A 17,457-nucleotide genomic window follows, 5' to 3' on the forward strand; every position below is an offset into this window, starting at 1 on the left:
TGCCTGGGTCTAAAGCAGCTGCCATACCACTAAAGTGACGATCTGGATAATGTTAGCAATGGCTACTCCCCGTCTGATCAAAGTGACGACAGACCATTGCAATCTGATCCAACCTGCTCTGGACGAGCTTCTCGCTAGCCCCTATCCTAAACGCCCGGCTATTATTTCGAAACCGATGAAGCCTCGGAAATCAGCGGCACCAAAGCAGCGCTTTTTTCTCTTTTTTGTAGTCTTACAATACCGCCAACGAAGTGCGATCTCCTTTTTGAATTCATGTCTCTTCATCGGCGGGGGAATCCAGGGGGGTTGAAGCCCGGAGGAGGCATGAAGCCCGGCGGCGCGGGCGGTGTCCCAGAAGCTCCCGGAGGAGGCATGGGGAAGTTGGGAGGGGGCGCAGCGAAGCCTTGCGGTGCGGGAGGTCCGCTTGGCGGGCGGAAACCCGGGGCACCCGGGTGGAAGTCGGCCGGGTTCGTGTAGCCGCCTTGCGACTGTGGCGGCCGCGCCGGCAGACCAGACGGCGCGGGAGGCAGTACGGCGCCACGGCCCATGCCCGGCCCGCCCATACCTTGCGGTGGTGGTACGGCATTGTATTGCGCTGGTCCCCGCGGCGGAGGCGCGAATCCGGCTGGTGCTCCTGGATTTGGGGCCTGGACCGGCAGGCCGTTTGAGGGGTCGAATCCGGCAGGGGCAGTCGGCGCAGCGGCCGGAGGCGGGCCGTTGAGGAAAGCGGGTGGTACGGCCTGGATCTCTGGGACGATATTCCTCTTCTTAGCCTGCGCGGCGAGCTCACGCTCCGCAGCGTCACCGTGGCGCTCGCCCTTGCCGTCCTTCTTGAACGCATACTGGACCGAGACCTCCTTGCTGAGGATGTACTGCATGTGCAAGTTGGCAATCGCCGCGTCGGCGCTCTCAAAGTCGGCGTAGGAGATGAATCCGAAGCCCTTTGAGTTGCCGCTGTCCTCTCGCGCGACCTTGGGCAAGTTGACGAGCGGGCCGAAACGCGAAAAGGTGTCGTAGAGGATCTTCTCGTCCACCATGCTGTCCAGGTTGCCCACGAAGAGCTCCGCGCCGATCTCTGCCTGCTTCTGCTTGTCCGCGCTGGCCTTGTTGACGCGCAGGGACTTGCCGTAGAGCTTGATGCCGTTCATGACGTTGGCGGCGTACTCTGCGTCGCCCGGCGTCCTAAACTCGACGAAGCCGAAGCCCTGGTGGTTCTGGGTGACGCGATCGCGGGGCATGTGGATGTTGTGGATGGGGCCCATCTGGAGCATGACTTCGTACACCATCGCCGGGGTCGCGCGCTCGTCAATGTTTCCGATGTAGATGGTCGCATCTTTGTCTTGTTCCCTGTGTCGCGCGTCGTGGGTTAGTTGCAATGTCCTTGAATGCTTACTTGGGGCCAGATTGAAGCTTACCAATGCCTGTTTTGTGCCATTTTGATTTCCTAGCACTCTCAGTGCCCTCTTCACGATCTATAGACGATACTCTTAAGACAGATTGGATCGTCACAATACGTGAGGCGAAAAGTCGTTGGTCACCTTGTACCGTAAAGACCTGGAAATTTTGGCCTCGAGGTTCAGTCGCGGTTGAGCTATGTCGGTACGTACCTTATCGTGCAGCGCAAAGGTCGATAAGCCTCCCAGCGCGGTTGTTCCGGCGGCTCCACTCGATGCGTTTTTCCGGCAGACGAAGAAAAGTTCAGGAACAGCTTCCAGCGCATCCACCACCAGCTCCCTGACGCAGCGACGACGATACATCCACGAACACCCAGCGACGACGAACACCGCCATCACGCGAACCCGCCTTGATTCAAACTATCAAATACCGTCAACGTCACATTCCATCTGTCAAGATGTTCGCCCTCTCCGAAGAGTCCAAGGTGCGACAACGCAACGATAGCTAGATCACGTCGCATGGAGTTGGATCTAATCATTGCATACTACAGGAGCGCATTGGCAAGATCATTGAGATCTCCCGTATTGCCATCCACTAGTATGTAGTCTCCTGTATTTGACGAGAAACGAACCCAGTTACTGACCTATTCGCAGCGGATACCTCCCTCTCGTTCTCTACCTCGGTACGAATGATTGATGCTTCGATTCGAACTACGCCTCCAACAGCGAAACTAACTATTCTTTGCAGGCTACACCCGCAGCGAGCCCCGTCCCGCTTTCATCCGGTAGGCAATACTCCAAGACGCGCGAATATCAGGGAACATCGTAACTAATCCTTCCCCAGCCTTATTTCTCCCCTCTCTTAGACGACGCGTGTCTCAACATCGACTTTTTGTACAATATTAGGCTGGCGATATTTTGGATGCTAGCCAAAATTTGGGGGATGACACACCGGATCACTGACAATGGTGATGAGGAAATGCAGGCCGCGGCTCCGGCGCATTGTACAACTACATATGTAATCAAATGAAATCTCTCTAACGATATACTCTTCTTTGTTGTACGCCACTGCGAATGGTCTGGCAGCGCGGACACCAATGTTGGGGGGAATGAGGTGCAGTCAGCGGGCTGTCAATGAACATTCGGGTAACTGGCGCATTTTTGCTTAATCATACGCATCGCATTTAATGCAGCTTCTAGTAAACCAAGAAAATATTCCCCTGACGCAGATGGCTAGTGCCTGTGAGTAGAGAAGACAGATTACGTAGCTGAGGGCTCAGGCGGACGTCGACGAGCTTTGCAACTGCGCTTCAGAACTGTTGCGGTCTTTCCATGATCTTGAAGACTAACAGAATGAACACATTAAAACAATTTCATTTATGGGCATTGGGAGCTGTCAATATCCTGCCTACCTTACGTCTGGTCACAGCCTGCGAAAGGAGGTTAAGTGTGGCTGAAGCTCTGAAAAAGTGACAGCGGAGCCGCAATTTAATGAGCTAACATGACGTATGAATAATCATTCAGGCGCATTTTTCATGGTAAGCTGCAGTCAAGCCACACCAACAATTCACCAAGCTACTTTTACACAGCTTCCGACATTTGAGCTTGGCCGAGGTCTCTGCAACCGGATGCGTGAGATCGCAGTCACGTTTTCTACATAGAGCAATGTGACAGAGGCCCCTCTTACTTCTATGTCAGAAAGCAAAAATGCGGGCATCTCACCCGCTCTGGTCGAGTCCGTTGCCGGTCTCTCGGCCGGCTCGGTTGCGACTTTGGTAGTTCACCCGCTTGATATCGTGAAGACGCGGATGCAAAGTGAGTGAAGTGCATTGTCTATATCTGAAAATCACCCAGAAGCAGTCGCTGACAAGGAAGCTTAGTTCACCGGAGCGCGGCCAATCCGTCAGTGTCGCTGACAACCATGTCTCTCATCCGCACGCTCACACAGAACCCGCATCCCATCGCCTCCCTCTACCGCGGCTTGACGCCGAACCTCATCGGCAACGCCTCAAGCTGGTCCGCCTTCTTCTTCTTCAAGTCGCGCGTCGAGCGGGCCATCGCGCTCTGGAGAGCCGGCTACATGCCGCTGACGAGCGGCTCCGGTGCCAACGCCCGCAACCTGACCAAGGAGTACCTCACCACCCAGGACTTCTTCGTGTCGTCCGCGCTCGCCGGAGCGCTGACACAGGTCCTGACGAACCCGGTCTGGGTTCTCAAGACGCGCATGCTCTCGTCCGACCGCACCGCTGCGGGCGCTTACGCCAACATGTGGACCGGCGCGCGGCTGCTGTATCGCTCCGAGGGCCTGCGGGGCTTCTATCGTGGCCTCGGCGTCAGTCTGATCGGGGTTTCGCACGGCGCAGTACAGTTTGCCGTGTACGAGCCCGCCAAGAAGATGTATTTCGCCGGAAGGCAGCGGAAGGGCGATAATGGAGGGCGGGTGAGCAACGAGGCGACGGTGGTCATCTCGAGTGTCTCGAAGCTGGTCGCTGGGGCTGTGACGTATCCCTACCAGGTACTCCGGAGTCGACTACAAAACTACGACGCCGATGAGAGGTTCGGACGGGGTATCCGGGGTGTTGTGAAGAGGATTTGGCAGGAAGAAGGCGTCAGGGGTTTCTACAGAGGCCTTATGCCGGGAGTTGTGAGGGTGATGCCGGCTACATGGGTCACTTTCCTTGTGTACGAGAACGTCAAATACTACTTACCACAATGGGCGGAGTAGGCTTGTAATGATAGTGTCGGAATAATAGATACCATTCCAGAACGAATATATTGCTATTGACGAGAGTGAAGATTCGATGGCCAAGGCTAAGATCGTGCGTGCAATGTCAGGGATGCCATCTGGTCTGCATAGTTTTAGAGTCTACAAAATAAGAAAGATGATCATGAAACGGCAGCTTCTGTGTCTCTCGCAGCCTTGGACGTGGCCAACGCCTGTGTCCTCAAGTTTGCTATTTCATCCCACATTCGCCCATACTTGTAAGTACGGAGGCTATTTCGTTGCCAGCGGCAATAAGAAACGCTGAGGTCAACTGACATGTCAGGATAGCCCCAGACTTGCTTCCCTAAGAGTGTGTATAAGTTGCTCTGGCTTATGCAGCACACTCGAGCAAGCTTCGTTCCGTTGACGTTACCTGACTGCTCAACTCTGGGGATTTGCATTTTTCTACGTCTGCTTTCTAAACTAGGCCACGATTGTGAATCGACTGAGCATGTAAGTCGCAAGAAGAGTGAAACTCTTTGCGCAGACCTGGATTGCTCTTCATCACTCCTCACCGTCAGTGGTGCCTCAAATGCTTAATGGCCAGTCAAATTCTGTTGCATCTTCGTTTCACGTTCCGTTTCGTTTCATTAAATCTCATCCGTCATATCTCTTGGTATTCGACCGCTCCTGCTCCATTGAATCGTCAAACAGAGCTGTACCATCAAATAACTCAAGTAATGAAGACAAGAGGATATAGACGAAACAACAGGCGTACGTTCTGCTCTCACAGGTCTCAATCTTGTGCTTAGATGCACTACGTTATTCTGGTTTGCTTGATGCTCATCACACCAGCCGCACTTATATCAGCTATGCAAGACGGCTCAACAGATGGCTAAATTTGCGATGATCTTAAATCACTGTAGCTACATGTTCTTTGATACATCATTAGAATCAGAAGAAAGTCACGCTTAAGTCAAGAAGTCAGCACAACTGATCTGTCAATGGTGAATGCTGATGGAATATCAAAGTTGAAACGTGGACCGAAGTCACTGGAATAGGGGCTGCAAGACGGTCATCGACCTCCCTACTCCATGAGTGATCCACTTTATGAGTAGTCTATTTCAAAGGCTTCCAAGCATAAGCTCAAGGTAAAGGTCAAGGCTCTGTCTGAGTGTTCTTGCATGCCAGAACCAAAGCCTCGGCGAATGAACAAGCCTAGAGGAATGTGCCATCGCTTCGAGGTTGGGTCAACGAGCAACGTTGAAGAACACTAAGCCACTGCTAACAAGAAGACACCGATCCACGATTCAAAGTCTCACACGTGGCTTTCCATACGCCGCTGCTATCGCTCTGTGTGACAGAATGTTGTGCTTTTCGAATGTGCAGAAGGCCGGTGAGGGGTTTCGACACCAGGACAGCCTGTCTGATCTCCCCCAAAGCAATAAGACCACGGGCATAAGCATACAGAACATGGCGAATCTTTCCTTGAGAATGACACTTGTCCGATCTGATCATGTCGTAATCCAAAATACCAGATCGCAGAAGCCATCACTGCCCAGCCTTCTCTTCGAACCGAAATCTACGCCTCCTATCCCATTTGTCTCTCAAGGCTCGGCACACAAAACAGTAAAACCACATATCCCACGCCTCCCAGCGGGCGCGGCATTCGACGTCCGAGACAGACAACTCACTAAGACAACACAAGGCTTGCTATACCCCCCCTACTCAAGTACCTCCTTGCCTCGGAATCAGCGCCCCTTTCTTTACGAGACACTCGTAGCGGTGTTCCAGCTCTGTTTTTGCTACTTTTCCCGCGTAGCATGTAGGTCCTGATGAACAAATACCGAACACACCACCACCACCATCTCACCCTGATATGGAATGTTCCGTCTATCCTCCCGGCCCCCCGTTACCCCCTCAAGCCACCCAGAAGTCACGAGGGGACGTTTCTCAGTTCTCAGATGTAGGTACGGGTACGTAAAGAAAGAGAAGAAGCAAAGAAAGGCAGGAGCGTAGATGAGCGGACGAGAAGAGCCGTGAGACTTTTTGACATGTCACGTCCGGATCCCAGCGGAAAGGGAAGCCGGCAGATCCCACACAGGTCATCCTTCCATCCATCCCGCCCAGCCAGCCAGCGATGGTCCAGCCAGCACACCACTTCCAGTATATCACCTCACTGACGCGCGCCTCGATCGCCAAAAGGGACCTGATCCCACAAGTGGTGAGATGGGGAGTAGAGGGGAGGCGATACGGATGTCCAATCGTCGGCGAGGGGAGGGGTCCTTCACTCCTCGCCCCCTGAGGCTTCTCTCCTGCAGGCCTCTCTTCTTGTAGAGCGGGAACTGTGGAGAGGGGACAAGATGGACCCCTTTATGAAGTCCTTGCCGGCTTTAGCCCAACGTTACACGTACATCTCTGCGTGGTCTTTTCCCACATTTCCTCTATCCCCTCCTATCAGAATAGCACCCGCGGCATCGTGGTACGACAAGAACACGAGAACACAAGAAACTCTGAAAAAGAGGGAGAAAAAAAGGAAAATAGAACTGTAGTCGGGACGGGAAAAGGGTCCAAAGTGCAGGATCTCATGGTGAACAACTGTCAATCTCACTCGCACGCGCACATACACACACGCACTTATGAATACCGACGCCTGCATCCACATTCACACACTCTCACACATGTGATGTACTACCGCTCCTTTTTCCAGGAACAAGTCTCGAAGGAAATGGAGGGGCTAGGGAGACGGGAGCAGCGTGGAAAGAAAGGAGAGGTGCCGGCACGTTCTCCCATCTCCCGCCATGGAGACCAGATAGCCGATGCTCTTCACTGCATCGTCAGCTAGGGAAATACCTTATCTGGGATATATCTCAACCTTAAGCGCGGAACTCCCCTCTTAAGAGGCGGGTAGACAACGTAACGGTTACACAAAGAAGCAGCCATCAACCTACCCATCCACCACAGATTATCCACTCAGAGCCTCCCAAAACACGTTCAGGCTCAGGGCCTCACCCCCCAGATGCCTAAATGGCTTTTCTCTTGTGAAGAGAGTAATCACGATTGTACCTATCGGACAGTCCCGAATCTGCGACTTAGCCATCATTCTTCCTCCGTGCCGTCCCTCCCATCTCCGATCCCAGACATAGGGAAGAAACAGGCCACATCTCGGTTTCTCATGCCACTGCGGTTCACACTCGACTGAGCCCCCTTTGCCCACACAATCTCTCCCCTCCCCGCCTTCCTCCGACCACCATGTCTCTGGAATCGTGTCTCTCTTTTCTTACGTCTCACAGCCTTTTCTCACTTGCCACTTCCACACCCACCCCTAGCTACGTAGCGTACCCAGGTAATCTCGTCTCGCTCGCAGCCTACCTACCTGACTTTTACGGTCTTACAACTCCCTCACGCTGTTCCACCGCTTCTTCTTCAAGACATAAGAACACTCACCAAAGAAGAAGAAACCAGGGTGAACGGAACGCAGCCCACACACGGACACACACTACAACTGAGTGATACATCCCAAGAGACAGGCCTCACTCACTCTCCATCTGAATCAGAGTGGCACCGTTGTTACAGGTCACAAAAGGACACACCAGAAAAACCCGCACGTTGGGTTTTTGGGGTTATCCCAACGGCCGCGGATCCGAAGTCCCGCGCTCCGCGAGGTCGTGTGGGCTGGGCTGGAGCTTTCAAGCAGGACGATATATGACACCGCGAGGAAGAGGTGGGGGGTGAGAAACAAGGACAAGATTACAATGATTGATGACTACGGTCATGATGATGATGATTCTGAAGAAATGGAGAAAGTGCAGATAGGACTTCGACCGTCGACTACCAAAATATCCGTAAACTGCACGACATCTCTCGCCCCCTTCATCCCCATCATGCTCCTCTCGTTACTGACCTACTCCTTGCCCATGACTCCATCTCTACAGGACCTGCCAACGTGTCAAACCTGCGTCTCTCCCCTTCCCCCCATTGTGCTCCTCCAACCAGAGCCACAGGAATGGAAGTGCTGGGCAACGGCATCGCAGCTACCTAAACCGCCCCTCAAGCCCACCTGTTGCCCACGTATACCGTCCGAAGTCTCCAGTACCGGGCCCTTGAAGCCCAGAGTCCAGCCTGTGAAGTCGAGGAAGCGGTCCAGAGTAGGTTCAGCCAGCCATTCACGGTTTCAACGGCTGCGCTCACCTCTTTCTCAACATGTCTCCCTTGCTCAAGGGGAGGCAAATAATCCCAAAGAACGAATCACAAGGCCACATTTAGAACCCCAGAAGTGTGTCCTGGGGCTCTAGCGTGGCAAAAAAATACATCCAAGGTAGTATCCGCAAGGGGGTTTGGTGGGCAATGACGACAGGCGATAGGCTGGAGAGAGAGGGCACAGAGGGAATAAAGGGCTCAGGGGAGAGAGGCACAGAGGGGAGAGGCACCAACGAGGGGGGATGAGCAGAGCTTTTCTCCTCGCAGCTGCTCCACGCTGTGGTTGACTACTAGACGTTGAGACTTTGAGATGAAAATGGAGCGCTGCGTGGTTTGCGTGGTGTCAGTTGCGGCCCCGAACAAGCATCACCCCTACTCCGTCGCTCAGCTCTGTTTCCCGTGTGTGCACGGCGTGTACGGCGTGCCGTGGACCCCCATCTTTTTTTGTTCGCTCGCCCGCGCCTCCTCCTCCTCCTCCTCCTCCGACTTACACTGGAGACGGCGACTACGGAGAAAAAAACGCACGCGCTTGCCGTTCGTCTCGGTCATGATCGTTTGCCCCTCCTGTCCCGTTTTTGCGGGAACCGATATAGTCCACTCAAGCATGGTATCCCCTCCCATCGCGCGCCTCGAACACAGTAACTTTGTGCGCGACATTTTGAACCCGACCCAACCGTAAGGGTCATGTTGGGCGGTGGGAACAACAAGAGAGCGGAATAGAAAGCGACAGAGACAGACAACTCAGAGAGCAAAAGGGCGTGAGTCATCTGATACAGACTTGTTCCAGTGCCGGAGCCAATTGTCATCCAACGCTCGCAAGCTCCCGGATCCCCGCAAACCGCACTAAGATGCGCAAGACATAAGAGAGGCCAGAGACAAAAGTTGAGCTCGTCCAAAATGACGAAAGGAAAAGACATGTGGTTTCCGCGTCACTATCAGAGTTTGCCACGAGGGCTCGGACGATGGCACGACGGGTATCGACAGGTAGAACCAGAACCCAGAATCTCAAGGGACGACATCGAACAAAGGACGCTCAGCGGCTTTGCTCGGACGTCGTCGTTGTCGTCCGTCTCAAGTAATACCCCCTACCTGCACCTAAACCTAGCTCTCGTCTGTATCCCTTCCCTTCCCTTCCCTTCCCGGGTATCTCCCCCTCCACGCGTGCGTGAGTGCAACGACAACGTTGGAGAATCTGGACCCGAGCACCGAGCAACGTCGCATATCTAGTGTAGCAAGCGCCCTCTGGCCCCCCTTCCCAAAGATCATCAGGAGTTTACGCTTTAGTTCAAGTCGTCCCGTTAGATCTCCTCGTGTAACACGGTTACACCACGAGGGGACCACTTGAAGACTGAATGAGGATAAAACAACAACCCAAAACATTGGCGACAATGAGCCCATCCTCGGTTCTATCAAAGTTACGCACAGAAGCTGAGCGTCTTGAGTCTCTCTCTTGACCCCTCCCTTCCCCTTTCAAGACTCGAGGGGCGCCCCGAGAGGGTCACATTGAACCGAAAGTCAACAAGAACAGGAACAGGGGCAAAAGGCGAAAAGAACATCTTGATAGGGCGGGGCGGCCATTCGCAATGACATCGTCAAAGAGGATAGCGCGAAAAGAGGATTGAAGAGCCAGGTAAGGATAAAGAGGGAATTAACAAGAAAAAAAAAGTGAACAATGTGATAGAAGTTTCCTCGCTTGGACCTCTGTTGAATTGCTTTCTGCTTTCTGCAGCGCCGCGAGCGCAGCAAAAGGGGTCGCATTGTCAGTCCTCACCTGCATCTACACTGCCCTAGGATCGCGATCTCCTTCTGACCTCTCTGATGACGGAGGGTCGCACAGTGGGGTTCCATAGCCGTGGGTTTTGAGCAGAAAAGAATTTTGGGTGACGGGGTTCCCAGTCTGAACCTGGATAAGAGGAAAGGATTGAAGGTTGTTGGCCCCTCTTCCTCCGGGATGGAAAAGGAAAAAAGAGACGACACACCTTAAGCGAGAACGAGTCAAGGTTCGCGTGGTTGGTGGTTGATGGGTGCTGGAGCCTGAAGGTGGTATCGGCGATGATGGTTCCCCGTCCGTTCCTCCCGGGTCGTGGAGTGGACGACGACGAACAGACGACGATGCCAGGAAGGGGGGCCATGGGAGGTCGAGATCCCGTGTCGGGCGTCGCACTGATGTCGCCCATCGGACCCGTCCACGGCCGCCGGATGCGCCTTGAACTAGCGACCTCGTCCGCGAAACCGTAATCCCCCCCGCCGCCGCCCCTCTTCATCTCGTGCCTTTAACCTCTGATAGGGGTCTGGACCTATACGACCCCGTCGGTATCGAGTAAGATATGTGTACCAAGCAGCTCAGTGAATGATCGACCGCCATGTCGGTTGATCGTGCTTCAGTGACATGTCAGATTTCCCGATATTGTACGGAACCGCATTCCATGGGAATACACCGTACGCAGCATCCAAAGAACCACAAAGCTCCGTTGCGGAATCCCAGAGAGCTGAGTGGCTCGGCGCAGAGATGCTGGATTGGGAAGCTGGGCCGCGATCAAAATGGAAGAGCTTGCGAAATGTTGGTCAGGGCAGATCTCAGCCCTTCAGTCACATCTCACATTTCTCCTGCATCACACAGGGTGAAAATGTGAGGGAAGAAAGCAAAAAGGCTGTCATAATCGGAGAGAGCCCCACCTATGTGCCGCTGCCCACACAAAGCGCACACACACACACATCCCACAGACTCTTGACAAGAGACGAAAGAGAGCTTTCAGAGCCGAGATCTGGGCCACAGTCCACTTCCATCGCTAGACTGACCAGGATACTGGGAGCTTGGACTCGGGTTTGGCCCTGGCTTCTGTGACGCCGGGGGGGAGGGATCCCATGTCGCATAGCTCCCAGCTTGTCTGGTTTGGTTCCCTCAAACTCTTGAGGACCTCCCCTCCCCCCGGTCACCTCGAGCACCCGGCGATCCAGCTTGGTCTCGGTTAGGAAAAGTGCGTAGATCACACTCCCAGATGCCTGCCGGTGGGGTCGGGCGATGCGTGCGCGAAAAGGCGGCTTCGCATATCGCATCGTGATGCTTGGGATTGAAACATTCCCATCCAAGCCCAGTTTGCGCGACTGGATGAGGCTGGCCCACCCTAATACGTCCATGTCGTCGGCTGACCTGCGGCTTTGATACAAGGTTATCCCTTCGACATCGGTCAATCGACAGCGGCTAGTACTTCGGACGAGGCTTCCGGCTCCCATAAGTCTTTTCCCCCCCAAAACTACAGCGCACCACTCGTGGGCTGTCCACATAGAAAATTGAAATATCTCACATATCGACTGCTTTGTTAGTGGGTGTTCAGACACTAGATACTCAACTCCTGCTTGGACTCGTCAGGGATACCATCACTTACCATCATCTCTCACGCCCTCTCGAACGAAGGTCCCCTCAACATAATCACACACCGTATCACATCTCATTTGGCAGCCTCGCAAGAGGAGAAAGCGAGTCGAGTCTGTTGTTCCCCTGCCAGATCACTGATGCCACCGCTGATTCTGATTTTTGATGCTATACCGTCCCCACGAATCATCATGTCTGTGAGAAATATCCGTAGTGAATAAGCTCTCGGAGCAGCGACCATCGGCATTGACAGTCTCCAAGCCCAGAGATTTTGCGCAGCCACATTCCAGAGGTCTAGCGTCATGTCGCCCATCGCGCGAGTCGATCAGATCTCGGTGATGTGCAGAGAGTTCTACCGCTCCCTAATTCCCATTGGCCGCGAACTGGAATCCTGCCACTCTGAAGCCTCAGCTCATAGATCGGCAGTGCCGCGATCTGGCGAGGCGGGCCTAGGAAGGGTGTGGGTTGCCACAGTCTTGGGATTCGTAGGCAGGTGACCGTTCGTGGCCAAAAAGAAGCGCCACGAAAATGGCCTCTCTGTCAGAGTCCAAGTCAGAGTCCAAGTCAGAGTCAGAGAATACCTAAGCCGACCGGCTGCCCATATTCCCTCGTGCAAACCTTCATACGGCGAGGTGCTTGAGTCGAGACTCCCGTGATCTGTCCCAGCCCCTCCCTGTCCACTGGAACTGCTACCATCGATCTGTGGAGAGATCAGAAGAAGAAAAGTTGCCATCGTCTGCGAATGGCCGAGCGGCGGAGTCGAGCCTTCAGATGCCCCTTGCAGCCATGGGCTTAGGAATGTTCAAGTTTCGGTGCGTGCAGATGCACCGATTTCAGGTCTGCCCGTCGTCCCCCCAAGAGTCAAGACCCGTCTCAAGCCCCTGGACCCTGATCAGGGCTTGTTGGCATGCTGGTAAAGCTGGTAAAAGTGGCCCACAGTGCCTCTTTGCCTCAATCAATCATTGCGTCTTCTCTCGCTAACAAGCCGCCCAGCTGTCATTCGAGTGATGTAAATCAGGGGACCTTGTTGACAATTGTGATCACAGCGCGGCGCCTTCGGAGCATACCGGTGCCTCAACGGCCGTGAGCGTACCACTTAAGAAGGCGGTGCCGGTATTACCATGTTTCAAAGAGGCTCGAAATAGAGCGGAACCACGAGATGGAAGGTTGACAAGTGACTTTGGTCATTATGATGAAGTTGTTTGAGCGTCTCGATCCGCCTGGCAGTCCATCTCGTTCAATATCAGGCCCATAGAGAGAAGTTCTTGTGGACTCTCGAGATAATTTGAGCCTGTCAGATAGCGATGCAAAGTGGATGCGTCGTCTTGGAATCTGATAAGTGACATGAGCCCAGGTTGAGTTCAACTTGCGAAAGTAAGGAGTTCTTCGTTGCTGAGGAGCCTTGGAAGCGTTCGCTCCAAGGTATTGGTCCGGCTCAGCCATGACGCGCCTCTTTGTCCGTTCCCTCAACCCAAGCTGTACAGGGAGAAGAACCACGTTGCCTGCAAGAGCCGAAGTGGCCCTGTCCTGGTTAGCGGGTCGAGCACCCTGCTTCCCCGGTGCCTAGCAAGCCCATTCTGTCATCCATGCGGCATGACCTGCGCTTCTCCCGACCAAGTTAGGTAGGAAATTTGGGAAATAATCTCAAAAAGTTGAGATGTGATCGCAAAAGGCTGAAAATTTGCCCTCATCCACACCGTCCCTCATCAGCGGGTGAAGGGGACACAGCGCGATTGCCGATGGAGAGAACGGAGGGGTGGATGAGCGCCATCGGAAGACCAGACGGTATCTGATTTTGTTCCTCTTCCGCCCGTAGAACCCGAAAGCCGCGCGGTAACCAAGGCAAGGTTCGCCTTCAGCGCATCAGTCAAACAACCCCCCCCCCCCCCCGCGATGCTGAGGGTACTGGGGAACCTCTAGTTTCGTTAGCATCTGCAGTGGAGGTAACCGTCCGGAGTACGGATACTTGCGTGTGCGATATGGCGTAAAACCCGTCGTCCAGGTCTGATATCCATGAAAGACCAGACTTGTGGCTTTGTGCAGAGCGTTTCCGTAAAATCCAGTCTGGACCAAACTATGTTGTACGGATTCGTCTGAGAAACGGCCCCTATCAAAGGGGTTCAACGTCTGCTGGTGCTTAGTCAAATGGCTGTATCTGTAAGGCTGAGATGAGGGCGTGCAATGTCAATTTCCCTTTCTTGTCTTGCCAGGCCAGTCCAAGTCATCAACAGGCCTGGTGTGTGTGAATGTTCGTGAGAATTGTCCATTGCTCAGGAGCCCCAGAGTTACCCGCCAGGAAAAGCAGGGAAACGCCGCGCTCCCCGAGAGAGCCCCGCGAAAATCCGCTGGAATACCAATGGATGAGCCTAGGCCAAGTGGAGAATACCTCCTGGAGCGATGAATTACACTGGAGAAAATTGTCTTTTACGGTCATGGTCGCGAGAGTACGAGGTGAGGTCTTTCCATACTGAGAAGCGGCGCTTATTCCAACGAGTTCTCGGCCGTAGCATATCGTGTTGTTGTAACGTCCGAAGCGTCGCACAGTTTGGCGAAACCCTGTCCTTTTTCTGCAATACTGACCGCTTCACGGACTATGCAGAGTGTATCAGTCGAGGTTGCTCTCTCAAAAAGATACCGGACTCAACGGAAATGACAATACCCCATTATGTACGCTGGAGGCCCCTGAAATTCAGGTGTTCTTGTTAAGCTTCAACATTGCATAATGTCTGCCTCACGACAGGAAATTGTTGCAGAAAAAGCTTGGTGCCGAACACTTCGTACGATGTGTCGGTTGGAAGCCGTCTGTGAAAGTCAGCAGCCACAGAGAGCGGGACGGGTCGTTAGGACGATGGATAATGATGAGCTGTGCCATTCTGAGCTTGACAGCCGCCAAGTCGAATGCTAAGGTGAGATCCGGCGAAGTTTAAGCCTATTTGGCCCAATTTTTGACTTCAGTCGTCCGTTGGATATCCCAACCTTAGCCCCAGCGGCATGTAATCGTAATTGGGACTTCGTCGCTCCCCTAGCACTCTAGCTGCCAGCACCTGTCACCAGCCACACATGTGCGCTCGGTGCGCTGTGCAGCGCCAGTACTACATTTGGCAGCGGCCAATTCAGCGAACCAGGATATGAGAAAGACGAGGGGGGGAGGAGGAGGAGGAGGAGGAGGAGGAGGGGGGGGGGGGGCCGTTTGACAGGTCGTGGGGGCGGCAAATAGTTAGCTGCTGTCATCAGCTTCGGGACTGGAAAGCCCGGGGTATTTCGCCCGTAATTGTCCAGTATTCCAATGAAGCCCTGGCAATGTCAGTCACTGATAAATCAGCAATGACGATGTTTTGAAACGAGACCCTTTCCAGGGGGAAATGAGCCCTCTCAAGGTGGCCAGGGCAACGGTATTGCACTTCTGACCTGCATCAGGTCGAGAAGAAGCGGCATTCTAGGCATTCTTTTCGTCCCATCGGCATATCGCCTCCCCCGACCATCTAGCCCAAACTATGGCGGGATGGTGTTTCGCCGCTAGAAGGGTTTGTCGGTCCTTCTAGGTGCCGGCACGCCTATGGGCGGGCGATTGAGCATCCTCGTGCTTGAAGCCTTGAATGTTCTTCCGATGGCTGCCCGAACGGGGCGAAGTTTCAATAGTAATCGATCCCGGCGCAACACCAACGATGGAACCTGGTTGGAACTCGGGAGGCGCTGGAGGTTGGTCTCCTTACTGTGCCCAGCTATTCCCAGCCTGGGATATAGCCCGCTGCCCGTATGACTTGCCGCTCCCGTGGCTAAGGTAGTGTCACCTACAATCCCGTCTCTCTGGAAAGTTGATTGGATCATTGAAAGGAAAGCCAGAGTGTCTTTGGCAACCTCTAAATGTCAATGGCAAGGAACTTGGTAGTCTTGATGGCTGTTCCAGCTTTCTGAAAAACTCGTCATCCACTCGGATTTGGACTAGGCCGGAAAGGCACATCTGATCTGTCGTTTTCTTCAATTGTGATTCTGCGACTCGTTTCCGCCACTAGCCCCTTGCTTACTATCACATTGCCATTATCCCTTCCGGAAAGCGTTCCTGATACCGGCCAGCATGTCGGGCACCCAATTTCACCGAGGGTGGTTCAAGCCGGGGGATCGCCCTTCAACCACAGTCCTGGGACCTGTGCACGGATCGCGGGAGCCCACACCTGCAGCTTCGCTAACCCAGTTCTGGTTGGCGTACTGCCTGGGTCACCTCAGCTCGTCGTGATGCTGGCTGCTGGCTGCTTACCTTGCTGCCCTACCCTGCTGTGGTACCGTTTGCCCAGTGCCTCCATACCCGACGGTATGGATCGTGATGCATTCTGCATCTTTTGCTGGGGTTTCGAACCTAGCGATTGGGTTCAAGCTCTGAGAAGGATAAGAGTTACAGCATCCAGATCGCCAGCTTCACTTGACAGGCTTGTTTCGGGAGGCCCTTGCCAAATGATGGAGATGGGTCCCTTGACGAGACTGCATTGCCAGGCTATTCGCTTGTTGAACCGTGAGCGTCGCCGTCAGCTGGAAGCCTAAAGTTGTCATTTAATAGATGTTGATGCCCGAGACTCAACAAGAACAATAATGACCAGGTCTGCAGGTCTAATTCATACTCCATCCGATGGGGGGTCAATCAGTCCTAGAGGTGCGTAGCACTCATTGAACTCATCTTTCTATAGCGTCTTCCTTCGCCATGCAAAGCTGTTCAGTAATCCGCAACAACCCTGGCAGTTGGTGGGGTCTGGACTCCTAGGAGACGGTGATGTTTGGGTGCTCAGCTAGCTGGAACCCACCACCCTAGCAATATCCTACGAAAAAGTCAGTTGTCAACTGTTGCATTCACTGCCTAGTTGCCTGTCAAACCTTGCGTGAAAACCCTCGTTAGCTACGCAACTATGCGTACCGCTTCTCGTCATAGGCCACGGACACGACAGGAGAATAGCGATGGCGACAGGGTAGCTCATCGTTTGAAAATGTGCGCGCCAATGAGTGGCGCGAAATCGGTGCATCCAAGCCACGAATCGGTTATGGCGACGTTGTCACCTACTCACCTAGGCGATTGACGTTTGGCAGTTCTCGATTATGTCAACCAGCATTCAAGCCACCCGATGATGATCTTCGTACTGAGCGGACATTCCCCCAAGTGATTCATCTGTCGGTAACTCGTAATTGGTAGCCATCTGAGTGGATCAAGTCGTGTGTCACTTTCGCGCTCCGTGATGCAGATGTGCGGATGGCCGATTACACGCTGCAGTACGTCCGTAGTGTCCAGCAGAATGAAGGTCGCAGGTGAAGTCCTAAGTCGTATTGCAGCATCAGCAGTGTGTGTGCCAAGCCCGCGGAAGTCTCTCCAGACTCGATTGGTCAGTGTGAATGTGATATGTGACAGACCGCATGCGAGCCTTGACACGCGGGTGCTACAATGTCTGGATAGGAGAACTAGCCATAGTCTCACGGAAGGGTTCGCCTGTGAGCGAATAAATGGATCTGCTAAATGACTTTGTCCTTGTTTGAGACTGACCCGATGAGGAAATACCGAGAGTGTACCGACTGCCATTGTGACTGGCAGAAATGTGATCCGTCAAGGGGTTGCACATTCAGATGCTTCCAGTATTGAAGAAATTCTCTCGAGTTTGATCCACTTGATTCAGTGGTTGAGTGGCTGAAGAGCCTCCAAGAAAACAGCGACAACGGGAAGCTGGGCTCTTGAGTCTCAGAGTCTAATTGGATCCGACTCATCGGCAAAGCGGATATGGCAAAGTGAGCCTGTTTCTGAATGCCATGGT

At 53.6% G+C, this 17,457-nt stretch overlaps 7 protein-coding genes across 7 annotated transcripts; 4 read left to right on the forward strand and 3 right to left on the reverse strand.

The window, feature by feature from the left end:
- Positions 1-281: 281 nt before the first annotated feature.
- On the reverse strand, positions 282-1,435 carry CTAM01_04431 (RNA recognition domain-containing protein; the record flags this gene model as incomplete). The annotated part of the gene is made up of 2 exons (XM_060520461.1): positions 282-1,347; positions 1,416-1,435. The coding sequence occupies 2 exons, from the start codon at positions 1,433-1,435 to the stop codon at positions 282-284; spliced, it is 1,086 nt and encodes a 361-aa protein (XP_060385106.1).
- A 417-nt stretch (positions 1,436-1,852) lies between these two features.
- CTAM01_04432 (TOM7 family protein) lies at positions 1,853-2,260 on the forward strand (the record flags this gene model as incomplete). The annotated part of the gene is made up of 5 exons (XM_060520462.1): positions 1,853-1,879; positions 1,946-1,992; positions 2,049-2,077; positions 2,143-2,179; positions 2,239-2,260. 5 exons carry the CDS (start codon positions 1,853-1,855, stop codon positions 2,258-2,260), a joined length of 162 nt encoding a protein of 53 aa, XP_060385107.1.
- A 659-nt stretch (positions 2,261-2,919) lies between these two features.
- CTAM01_04433 (uncharacterized protein) lies at positions 2,920-4,119 on the forward strand (the record flags this gene model as incomplete). Its single annotated transcript, XM_060520463.1, has 3 exons — positions 2,920-2,932; positions 3,093-3,209; positions 3,275-4,119. Coding segments are annotated over 3 exons (975 nt in total), but the record flags the coding sequence as incomplete, so codon positions are not given.
- Positions 4,120-9,195: 5,076 nt separating this feature from the next.
- CTAM01_04434 (uncharacterized protein) lies at positions 9,196-9,525 on the forward strand (the record flags this gene model as incomplete). The annotated part of the gene is made up of 1 exon (XM_060520464.1): positions 9,196-9,525. The coding sequence occupies one exon, from the start codon at positions 9,196-9,198 to the stop codon at positions 9,523-9,525; it is 330 nt and encodes a 109-aa protein (XP_060385109.1).
- A 550-nt stretch (positions 9,526-10,075) lies between these two features.
- Positions 10,076-10,562, reverse strand: CTAM01_04435 (uncharacterized protein; the record flags this gene model as incomplete). Its single annotated transcript, XM_060520465.1, has 2 exons — positions 10,076-10,201; positions 10,278-10,562. 2 exons carry the CDS (start codon positions 10,560-10,562, stop codon positions 10,076-10,078), a joined length of 411 nt encoding a protein of 136 aa, XP_060385110.1.
- Positions 10,563-10,974: 412 nt separating this feature from the next.
- CTAM01_04436 (uncharacterized protein) lies at positions 10,975-11,355 on the reverse strand (the record flags this gene model as incomplete). The annotated part of the gene is made up of 1 exon (XM_060520466.1): positions 10,975-11,355. The coding sequence occupies one exon, from the start codon at positions 11,353-11,355 to the stop codon at positions 10,975-10,977; it is 381 nt and encodes a 126-aa protein (XP_060385111.1).
- Positions 11,356-15,746: 4,391 nt separating this feature from the next.
- CTAM01_04437 (uncharacterized protein) lies at positions 15,747-15,905 on the forward strand (the record flags this gene model as incomplete). The annotated part of the gene is made up of 1 exon (XM_060520467.1): positions 15,747-15,905. The coding sequence occupies one exon, from the start codon at positions 15,747-15,749 to the stop codon at positions 15,903-15,905; it is 159 nt and encodes a 52-aa protein (XP_060385112.1).
- Between the last annotated feature and the right edge of the window lie 1,552 nt (positions 15,906-17,457).

Source organism: Colletotrichum tamarilloi, assembly GCF_030869305.1.
Source record: "Colletotrichum tamarilloi strain Tom-12 chromosome Unknown Scaffold_10.1, whole genome shotgun sequence".
Lineage (NCBI taxonomy): Eukaryota > Fungi > Ascomycota > Sordariomycetes > Glomerellales > Glomerellaceae > Colletotrichum > Colletotrichum tamarilloi.